Genomic DNA, 11840 nt, shown 5'->3' on the forward strand with positions numbered 1-11840 from the left:
TCTCTTATGAACACAAGATAACAAACCAACTTAAAAGAAACTGCTTTCTTAGTTATCCCATGAGTGTTGGAACCACTTTGTAGGCAACACTGTCGTGATTCTAGCGAGCCGAAGCCTACATTACATGTTATTCCCGGTGTCCTTTTTCCACCAAGGGTGAAGCTTGGGTAATTAACCATGGTAGAAACTCTTTGTAACTTGTGGAGCTTGGAAAACAAAACCAAAGCAAGAAACGAAAGGAAGGTAATATCACGGTAACAAGTAACTTGATTTCTCTCTTTTAAAGGAAAGAAATTCATGATTGGTAGCATACTATGAACCCCAAATAATATGGGAGTAGCGTACAGATTTGAAAATTTGAATGTAATGAGTACAAAACCCATCATAGACCTGAAAACATTGAAAGAACTCCAATTATCAAAATTAGAGCCAATTGACGATGAAACAAAACACCAAACCTTCAAGTCGTACACTCGCAAACCTAATAGCTGAAGAGCCATCAACAAATGACTTTCACCCAACTTGTTCTTCAAGGCAAACCCACTGCCAAGGAAGCATAAGCTAAAACTGACTACAACAAGGAGACCAACTGCTCCAAATCCCAGACATGAAACAAAGGCGAAGGGCAGGGCATTTTTCCTCCCCACCCCAATACCTAGAGTCTAACCCAAAATAACTTCCCCTTACCACTTCAAGATTGGACAAGCCCACCATGGCCATCCAACTAGAAACCAAACAGGGACACATTAGAAGAAAAAAAAAAACAATCCAACAAAACAAAAGGGGAGACATCCAACCTCACAACAGAAACTTAAACTCAAAACTAAGGGCTTGTTTGGCATCGTTTATTGTTTTTAGTTTTCTGTTTTTATTTTTAAAACACAAAACCAAAAACAGAAAACAAGAAAAAGTTGTTTTCACTTTTCTGTTGTCAGATTTCAAAATTAAATGATTTTAATAAGTTTAACTAATCTTTATTTCATTATATGACATATATCATATGAGTTTAAAAACAAAAAGCCAAAAAATAGAAAACCACATCAATGCCAAACGAACCTTAACATACTAGCTTCAAAATAAGAAGAACTAAGGAGAACGAAGACTTACAGAGCCAACTTCAGAGCAATTTCGAAACTCGCCAAAACCAAAGAAGATAACCAGAACAGAGAATTTTGAAACTGAGCTCAAGAAATCTACGAAACCCTAACTTCACCAAACACCGTCGCGATTTCCTTTTTTCCGGCAACCCCCCGACGGCGGCGTTAGAGTTTGCCCAAGACCCCTAAAATTGTCAATTTCGTCCCCTGAACACACAAATCTGAACCTAGATCCTTCTTCTAAGCGGCGAGAATTCCTGGTGGAACAAGGCTTCCTCGTCTATCTATCGAAAACTGACGGTAACAATTAACCTTTCCGGTGAGAAGAGGGTAGCACTAAACGGAGTTCGAAGCTCTTCATGGAGCTTGGTTACGCTTCAACTTCACCAAACTAGAACACGAGTAGTATAATACTTGAAAAAAAAGGAAAGGGAACTCGCCGGAGAACCGGCCGCGGCGCCGGAACTTTGGTGAGTTCTAGGTTTCAAATGGGGTTTTTTGTGTGAACGGAGGAGAGAGAACAGAGCGTTTATTGGTTTTTTTTTCTTGTATGTGGTTGTGTACATTGGAGTATTCACGTTTGTCATGCACAAGTTGTATACGTTTTCCAATTCACATTTAGTTTAAAAAAAAGAAACAAAAAAGTATTAATATTTATTAAATTAGTTAATTCGATTTTATGCCTTTTTTGGGCGTGTTTTTTCCCCTCTCGGTTGTGATCTTCTTTTGATTTTATTTTATTTTGCTTTATATATATGTATAAATGATTATTTTTATTGATTCTTAGCTTAGATTTATATGGAATACTTTGCTTAAAGCTTTAAAAGTACTAGTAGAGTAACGTAATAGTAGTGAGATTTTATCTATATATATACGAAGTATTTTGCAAGCTTAAAGGATACTTCTAATGTTGTTAAAAGGGTTGGAATATGAATATATGTCTTAGAACATAGAGTGTTTGGCCACCCTAATAAAACATTCTAGCTTCGCCACTAGACTTGATTGATATTGTATGAGAAGTATATGATATGAGAAGTTAAGTCTGTTGCTTCTTTCATCAAGATCTAGTTTGGTGATGTGAAAAGTATGCTTTTGGAGTTTTGGATATGGTGTGAGGCTTAGGTTTAATTTGTAAATGAGACTTATTAATCCATCTACAAAAACTTTGAATGAATTGAAATAGGGATGTCAGTGGGGCGGGTCTAATAGGAGACCCGCCCCATCCCCGCCCCGATGGGGCGGGGATGGGTCTAGCTTTGGCGGGTCGCGGGGCGGGGATGGGTCTAAAATCCATACCCGCCATGGGTGATGGGGCGGGGATGGTTTTTATGTAATACCCGCCCCGCCTAGACCCGCCCCACACCCGCCCCGCCCCGCCCCGCCTGACCCACCCCGTACCCGCCCCTCCCCGCCCCGCCCCACCCCATACCCGAGCCATACCCGCTTTATACCCGACCCATACATGCGTAAGATAAGTGATTAATGCGATAAAATCATAAAAAAAAAAAAATTGTGCTAATTGTACTGACTTACCCAGCCCAGTAGCCCACTGCCAGTGCCCACCCTCAAATGCCTCAATCCCTCATTCTCAAAAACAAAAACCCTAATTTCTCAGAATTCCTCTCACTCTCTCCTCTCAATCTACTTCCACGCATGGTCACACACTCACACCCCTCTCTTCGATTCTTCTTCTTCAACCTCGTGTGCAATCGGATCTTCGTCTTCAACCCGGTATATTTCTCGTCAATTTACTTGATAAATTTTTACGTTTTTGTTTGATCTACTTGAATTCAATTGTATTAACTTTGTTTCCCTTTTTTTTTTCACAGACCACTGTCATTAGCCATTTAGCCCTATTGAAATTACTCCTAAAACAGGTTTTTCTGATACATCTCGAAAGGTAAATGCATGTTGTTTCTATTAATTGTACTGCTAGTATGTGTGTGTGTGTATTTTTATTCATATTGTTGTATAAAGATTTAAAATTAGTAATTGATTTCCCATAATGTTTATGGTTTTACCTTTTGGCTATGAACGTTTGATGAAGTTCTTTTGTTATAAATCATATTTGTTCATAAACCTAATTTAGTCGGCAAAAGCCTATATTAACTAAAGTTGTCAGGTCCAGGAATCTCTATTGGGGTGACATTATTAATATAGGGATTAGGGAGTATCAAGTATGTGGGGAAACTTATTTCATAATCTAAAAATTGTCAACTCCCTGGATGTCTTTTAACCATAAAATTATTTATTTCATAATCAAATTTGCATCATACATCAGCATTATATGTAACTTGGGACTACCATTTTCTGAATTGTAAATATGTATGACAGAAAATGCATACTTTCATAGTTTCATGACCATGCAATTCATTGCAAAATATAGGACATAAAATATTGATGCAATTTGCAATAATTCTCACTTCTTTAACACTAAGGTGCAGCAGAAGCTTATAGTAGTGAACAAAACTTCAAATGGTTATTTATTTATTTATTTATTTATTTTATGTTTGGGCTCACCAATTATAGAAGCTGTGCTAGAAGCATGATCTGCCTGACTGCCTGTGCCCTGTGCGGCTGTGCTGTTGTGCATTGCTATTATTATTGCTGTTTCTGAGATATTAAATGTGTTCAATACTGCAGTCAATATGTCTAGTGCATTAATTGTCTTTATTTAATTTTTATAGGGGAGAATGACATCAAAAAATGAGAATAATGCTAGTGTTCCCACTTCAGCTAGTAATACTCCAATTGCATTAGATGATGATGATATTCCTCTGGAGACTAATTCCGATCCTTCTCTCCTACCAATTACTAGTAGGCATACTTCGGCAGTGTGGTCTGACTTTAAAGAGAAAGAGAGTTGGTGATGTGATAAAAGCTGAGTGCAACCATTGCTCTAAGCTACTTGCTGGTGGGTCAAAAGCAGGAACTACTCATTTGAAAGATCATATAAAAATATGTCCAAAGAGAGTATGTCAAGATCTTCGACAAACAAGAATGTTTGGTACAAAAAAAAACTTGAATGATAAGAATGACACGATGACATTGGCTCCTTATGAATTCCACCAAGAAGATGGAAGAAGAGACTTGGCAGAGATGATTATTTTGCATGAGTATCCAATTAGCATGGTTGAGCATATTGGTTTTAGAAAATATAGCAAGACACTCCAACCTGGATTTAAAGTGTCGTCTCGCAACACAACTAGAAAAGATATTATGAAAAGATATGAGCTTGAGAAGGATAATGTTGCAACCTTGTTGAGGAAAGCAAAGGGTAAGATTGCCTTAACTACTGACATGTGGACAGCTGACAACCAGAGAAAAGGTTATATGGCGGTCACCTCACATTTTATTGATAATACATGGAAGTTGCAAAGTCGGATCATAAGGTATCGTTTTCTGGTTACTTATGATTTTTTTTTTTTGGTTGTCTTTGTATTGCTATAGTTTTTTGTGTGAAATTTAAAATTATAAGAATTATAAGTTATGATGATAGATGATAATAATGAGCCCATATATCCACAATAGTTGAATAGACAAAATAATATATGTTATTTTCATTGGTTTTGGTAGGTTTTTATATGTCCCGCCCCTCATACTGCTGAGGTTCTTGCTGATGCTTTGAAAGAAAGCATTCAATCATGGAATCTTGATCTTAGGTTGTCTTCTATAACCGTGGATAATTGTTCAACTAATGATGCAATGATGGAAATTTTGAAAGGAGTGTTTCCATATGGCTCACTTTTATTGCGAGGTGATTTTTTTCATATGCGTTGTTGTGCTCACATATTAAATTTGATTGTTCAAGATGGTTTAAGTGCTGTGGTATCAAATGGTGTTCAAAGAATCAGGGATAGTGTTGTGTTTTGGACTGCTTCTGATAAGAGAGTACAAAGGTTTGAACAAGTGGCTAAGCAAATAGCTCGTGAGTGTAGTAGAAAGTTAGCACTTGATTGCAAAACCCGATGGAATTCTACTTATGAAATGCTTTCTATTGCTACTAGTTATAAAGAAGTGTTTGTTGTTTTAAGTGCTCGTAATAATTTATATAAGAATCCACCGACCCCAGAAGATTGGGAAAAAGTTGAGAAAATATGTGAACATTTGGAAGTGTTTAGTATAACTACCCTTAATTTTTCAGGAACAAATTACCCTACGGCCAATCTTTATTTTCCTAAAATTTGTGCTTGAGAATTGCTATTTCTGGTTGGCTTTTATCTCCTCATGATTATGTAAGGAAAATGGCCGACATTATGTTACAAAAATATAACAAGTATTGGGCTAGTGTGAATGGTTTAATGGGAGTGGCAACAATACTAGATCCTAGATACAAAATGGCTCTTATTCGCTTTTATTTTGCAAAATTTTTTGAGGAGCATGACTTTGAAATTGAGGTTGGTAGAATTAGTGATCTTCTACGAAGATTGGTTGATGAGTATGGGTCTAAGATGGGTAAAACTCAAGGTAGTAGCAGCCAACAAGCTTTTGATTTGGATAGTAGTAGCAAATCCAATGAGGAGACCTTTATGCAAGAATTTGCAGAATTTTTGCAACAAGATAAGGACTCAAGTCATGAAATTTCAGAATTGGATAAGTATTTAGATGCTGCTAATGTGCCTCTAGTCCAAGATTTTGATATTCTTAACTGGTGGAAGACAAATGGAGGCACATATCCCATTCTTCAGCAAATAGCACGAGATATATTGAGCATTCCTGTTTCTACTGTTGCATCAGAGTCCGCATTTAGCACAAGTGGTTGGGTTCTTAGTCCTTATCGTAGTCGGCTTTTACCGGAAGCTGTCGAAGCTTTGATGTGTACTCAAAATTGGATATGGGCTGCTTTTAAAGGTAAATAGCTAATATAACATTTTATTTAATTAATAATATTATTTATTTATTTATTTTAATTAATTAACATGTATTTGCAGATTGTGGAGATTTTAAGGATGATAAATATGCTAAATTAGTGGGAGAATTAGAGGAAGGATTTGAAACATGTGATATCGATTCTGGAACAAGTGGACTTTGCACCGAATAATTCAAGGCCTAATGAATTTCTTCTTATGTATTTGAATATTTGTAAACTTGTAGTATTTATAATATTTGTACTGTGGACAATTTGGAGTTACTGTTTTTTTTTTCCTCTTATGTACTATTAATTTTTAGTTATATAATATGCAGGATTTTAATACTAAATTGACGGGTATGGGGCGGGGAATTAGCGGGGATGGGGCGGGGAATTAGCGGGGATGGGGCGGGGACGGGGCGGGGACGGGGATGGGGCGGGGGTGGTTTTGGAGTAGGACCCGCCGGGGCGGGGATGGGGATAATTTTTAGACCCGCGATGGGGATGGGGATGAAAATGTGAGGCGGGGATGGGGATGGGAATGCCAAAATCCGCCCCGCCCCGCCCCGTTGACATCCCTAAATTGAAAGGAATAGAGAGAAGACTTTTGAGTTTGGTAGCCTTAGAAAGTGATGAAGGCTATTGCTCGTACATGATTAATGGCTACTAGTAGCTAGCTATAGTTGTTTTACTAGGTTGTTGTACAAAAATGATGACTAGGCATACCTTTTCCTAAGTTTGACTAGAAAGAGCTTCTAACAAGGCGATGTTGTTGATTCACCCAAATAATAAAAAAAAAATAAATAATAAAAAAAAAAAAACAGGCCATGTTGTGTTTGCCACTTATTTCAAAAAAAAAAAAAAAGTTCGAATAAGATACGTATTTTTAGGAATTAAGTTCAAATAAGTTTAATTCACAATACACTAATAAGATCTAATTAATAATTTAGATAAGTTCAAATTAGTTCTAATAAGTTTGGGTAATTAAGTTCAAATAAGTTAAATAATTTCATACAATTGAAAATCTAGTAAATAAGGCGCACTCTTGTTAGGGTGTTAATTTGCTAAGATTGAAGTAACACTATGTTTGGTTTATTAGATGTTGTTTGAATTTTTTCTTTGAGCTTATTTATTTTACATGAGTTTATTTTATAAATTTTGTTTGAACTTAATTATCTGAACTCATTAGATTTTATCTAAATATATCTGAACTTATATAATTTCATTTAGTTTGAACTTATTTTCTTTTTGTTTGAACTTATTTTCTTAGAATCTTTATAACTTATATATTGTGTCTAGCTTTTAATTATCTGAACTCATTTTATTTTATCTAAATATATCTAAACTTATATAATTTCATTTTGTTTGAACTTATTTTCTTAGAATTTTTATAACTTATATATTGTGTCTAGCTTAATATTTTGTTTGAAATTAATTTTTTGAGCTTACTTTATCAGAAATTATTTTTTTCTAAAAATAATACAAGCTATGTAAAATTAGATGAAACAAACACACCCTTAATGTATACAATTTATCTTATAGAAAAAAAGAAAGTTTAGGCCCAAAATAAAAATAAATAAGAATTGATAAGTTTAAAAATCATACTTTGTATAAATAAAGATAAGACAAGATAAATATAAGGGTTGTAAGATAAATAATTTTTATGGCAATAAGATAAGATAAGTGAAATTCATTTGAAAAGAACAACTACCTTAGTGTAATTGATTTTTCATCCTTTTTATAAGCAAGTTGAGGGTTCAAATGAAAACAAAAAAGTTAGGGTTTAGAAGTGTTATAATCTATAGGTAATTTTTCATCCATTAATAAGCGTATAATTTTTGACCATATACATTTGTCAATACACTACTTTGATCTTAAATATTAGTTCAGTCTTTGTCACCGAGTCAAAATTTTAACGATATTAAGGTATAATAAATAATATAAGATAAAAGATGATAAGGTAAGATAGAATAAAGATAAGATAAATAATCTAGAGGTCAAGAAGATATATAAGCTAAGATATATTATATAAGTGGAAATCAAGTAAATGGGAACATTACCTAAGGCATTATTTTGTTCCTGCTGTTAATAAATTCAATAAGTTTGAATAATATAAGTTGAAGAAAAATATATTCAGCTAACAAAAATAATAATAATTAGTAAAAATAATTTCATTTCATTAAAATAGTTTCAATTCGGTAAAAATAAGTTCAATTTTAGCAAAAATAATTTCAATTCACCAAGTAAAAATAAGGTTTAATCTGTAACTAAAAATTAGTAACCTTAAAGAGCAAATATAATAGAGAATCAGTAAAAAAATTAAAGTTCAATAAAATTAGTTTCTATTCAGTAAAAATAATTTCTATTCAGTAAAATTAAGGTGAAGAGAACAATGACTTAGTAATTTGCTAGTTTTGTGCTAACCTTCTTGCCTAGAAGTGAGAAGGAATAAGAAAGATCCAATATCATGTAACAACGAGCTAAAATATATGCTCCCTAATATCAATAAATATAATTGATGGTGCAAGTTATATGCACAGTGCATAGTGTACATTCGATAAACACAGAGTACAAAATAAAATAAAAAAAACACTAAAACAAAAGAGCATAAACTCCAATTAAATGAACATATATAGCATCATTTTAGTTTATAGCTCTTTTGTTCATTAAAAATTAGTTTTCATGTTCTTTGGTTTTAGCTAGGCTTGATGTATGTTCAATGGATGTACATTGAGGCATTGGGCATTGGGCATTGTGCAAACGCCTTCACTATTATATTTGCGCCTTAAAACGACTTTCCAATTTTTTACAATATTGTAATCGATAAATAGAGAATTTGCCCCCTAAAATGACTTTCCAATTTTTACAATAATACTGTATTGAGATAGCTAGATAAATAAAAGAAATTAAATAATGCAATTATATCTAGGGAAAATAAGCCTGTGATATACTCTCTCTGTCCCAATATATAGTTCTTGTTTGTGTTTTTTCACGGTATTTAAAGAAATGAGAAAAGAAAGTGAATGAAGCACATAGAAAAAAAGTGAAAAGTACATTTATAGACAAAAGTTAGAGAAGATAAAGTGAATGAAGTAAAAAAAAAGGTGAAAAGTACAATTATAGACAAAAGCTAGAGGGAGAAAGTGGAAAAAAATACAAAGCAAGTGGAAATTTTAAAGGTAATTTAGAAAGTATAATGGATAAAGTTAAAAAATTGAGGGTATAATAGTCTTTAAAAACTATCCAAAAATTGAAATAAGGAACAATATTTTGAGTCTCCAAAATAGAAAAAACAGAAATTATAATAAGGGACGGAGGAAGTACCAAATTCCTAACTTAGTTATGGTTTGATGAGCCATCATATCTTAATAATAACGGTATCGAATCATAAAAAATCTCCCAACTTTTTGCTGCTTTTTTCATAAGATTGAATGAGTAGCAAATTATGAGATTCCAGCCACATCAATTATATATTTTCTGGATTTTTCTTACTACTAATTCATCTTGGCATTTTCTATGTCGGAGTGCTTATGAACACAAACATATTACATCGAGGGCTAATTAATAGAAATGTCGGACTATAGCAACTTGTTTTTATGTACTACCAAATGTACGTCACCATCAAACATTAAACAAAAACCTTAAAATAAACTATTTTTAAATACATTACTAGTCAATATCATAATCTCTAAATGTTATTATTATCAACCTTTAAGCTAAGCTCAATAATTAATTACTTATTCCAAAAAATCCAAGGCCGCAATGCAATGTCAGTGCCATGCAACTTGAATAAAATAGACATTACACTAATGATAGAGTGATATGTAATGTACATAGTTACGCTTGTTTGTAGGAATAATCGAATTGTCTAAGTCCCTACTCGAATTTCTATACGTAATTATTTTATTGTCTTTTTATCATTATCTGTATACAAAAAAAAAAATGTGGAAATTAAATGATAACCATGTAATATATTTATCGTTCTCATCAGCAGCGAAGACTCGAGAGAGATAAGGAGATATATTAATTTACTAAAATACTTATTATTAAAATGTAACAACTAATTATACTATTAAAAGAGCTAGTTAATTAAATACAACACTTGGAGATTTTCTCTCTCTCTCTCACTCAATCTAATCTCTCTTGTTGGTCTAGTTAGAGACCAAACCCTAGATAGAAGGGAGAGAAGCATTTTTAAAATTCCAAAAAAAAAAAAAAAAACAAAAACAATAATTTTTGGCCAAACTATCCAGCTAATTACTTAAAATAATTACTTATACTTTTTTTTTTTTTTTTTTTATTTCTCTCTCTTACATTTTTTTTTTGTTTTTGTTTTTTTTTGTTTACATAAGTAAACTTCTAATAATGGCTGCTTGAGCACTGTCACTGTCAGTTGAAGCCAAGAGCTCGGCTAATCTGTCGCTTAGATCATCCACTTCCCTATGCAAGTTCCTAATATAATTGCAAGTCTCCTGCAAAACCCTATTTGCCGACTGCCCAAATAAATAAAAATAAATGTTAGTCAACACCATATTTTAATTTGTACATCATATATATAATATACAAATATTTTCTACGAATATAATGTACCTAGATGACTTAGGGTTAAAAAAAAATTAAATGCAAGATAAGAAATTAATGGAAGAAAAAAAGAGTCCCACATCACAAGCAAATTGTTTGCTAGTTGCACCACATAATAATAAATTTATTTAATATAGTTCTAATATAATGGGCATATATATATGTGTATAATGCCAATAATTTTATAACATCTAACTTATATACTACGATTTAATGAACTTGTGACTTATCTACCCTAACACAATGGAGTCCACACAAAATTTATGCTTCTTCTCATAGTTTCTAAAGTCTTCACAAAATGAAGAATGAATAATAAAATGTGCATAATATTAATTAAAGTTACATTCTATTATTCCTATAATAGTAATGTGAAAGCATTTATATCGTCATTTCAATGTTGTATACAGGACTCCAGAACCATCACATACAGTGGGGTTTGGAAGAGTTCAGATGTATGCAGTCTTATTCGTCTATCTGTAAATAACGCGCAAAAAAAGACTATTTACGGATGCTAGCTAGCTAGTTTGTATGTGTATGTATGTATATGTATAAGTATACCTTGTCAGAGCTTCGTCTTCCACGTATCTCAGGAACAAGCTGCTGCAACTTGTGAACGAGGTCCACAATTTGATCATCACTAATGCCAGAGACACCAGCTGATTGCTGCCTTGACCGTGATCGTCGGCTAGACATAGTGATGATACAATGAAGGAGAAAATGCAAGTGATCGACGAATGAATCTAAGAGAATGAAGGTGAATTAAGAAGACGCAAGCAAGGAGAGTTTAGTTTGTATGGTGTTGTTGTTTATTTGTCAGAGAATAAGAAAGAAGGGTTAGTATATAAAGGAAATAGAAAGAAACTGTTTAAAAGATAAAAAAAAAATATTTTAAAAAAAAATAAATAAAAATTAAGGACAAAGAGGTGAGGAAAGCATGAAGAAGAGGGAATGGGAGAGAGAAAAGAGTGGAGGGTGTTGGAAGTGAAGAAGACAAGTGCATGGGAGAACGCAGTGGGCTAATTTAACTTAAGGGGATGGATGGCTAGATACGATCGAGTAGCTTTTATTTAATACAAGTAACAAACAATATAATATAATGTTTATTATGTTACATTGCATAATAATAAGTTGAAGAGAGAGAAAATGCATATATTGCATTGTGTTTGTGTTTGTGTTTGTGGCATGTTATTGTAGGGAAGTGTCCTTCTCTTGGTGTCCCCAATTTGGGGTTAGTCTTCAAGTGGGTAAGGGTGAAGTTTGCTTCTATTTCAGCATACGAAAGGGGCCTCTTTGTGTCAGTCTTACCATGCATC

At 33.3% G+C, this 11840-nt stretch overlaps 1 protein-coding gene across 1 annotated transcript; it reads right to left on the bottom strand.

The window, feature by feature from the left end:
* Window positions 1–10261: 10261 nt before the first annotated feature.
* Window positions 10262–11617, bottom strand: LOC110707280 (transcription factor PRE6-like). The gene is made up of 2 exons (XM_021885297.1): window positions 11086–11617; window positions 10262–10439 (listed from the first exon to the last, which is right to left on the bottom strand). The coding sequence occupies exons 1-2, from the start codon at window positions 11218–11220 to the stop codon at window positions 10290–10292; spliced, it is 285 nt and encodes a 94-aa protein (XP_021740989.1). The 5' UTR covers window positions 11221–11617; the 3' UTR covers window positions 10262–10289.
* Window positions 11618–11840: the final 223 nt, after the last annotated feature.

This window comes from Chenopodium quinoa, unplaced genomic scaffold (assembly GCF_001683475.1).
Source record: "Chenopodium quinoa cultivar QQ74 unplaced genomic scaffold, ASM168347v1, whole genome shotgun sequence".
Lineage (NCBI taxonomy): Eukaryota > Viridiplantae > Streptophyta > Magnoliopsida > Caryophyllales > Amaranthaceae > Chenopodium > Chenopodium quinoa.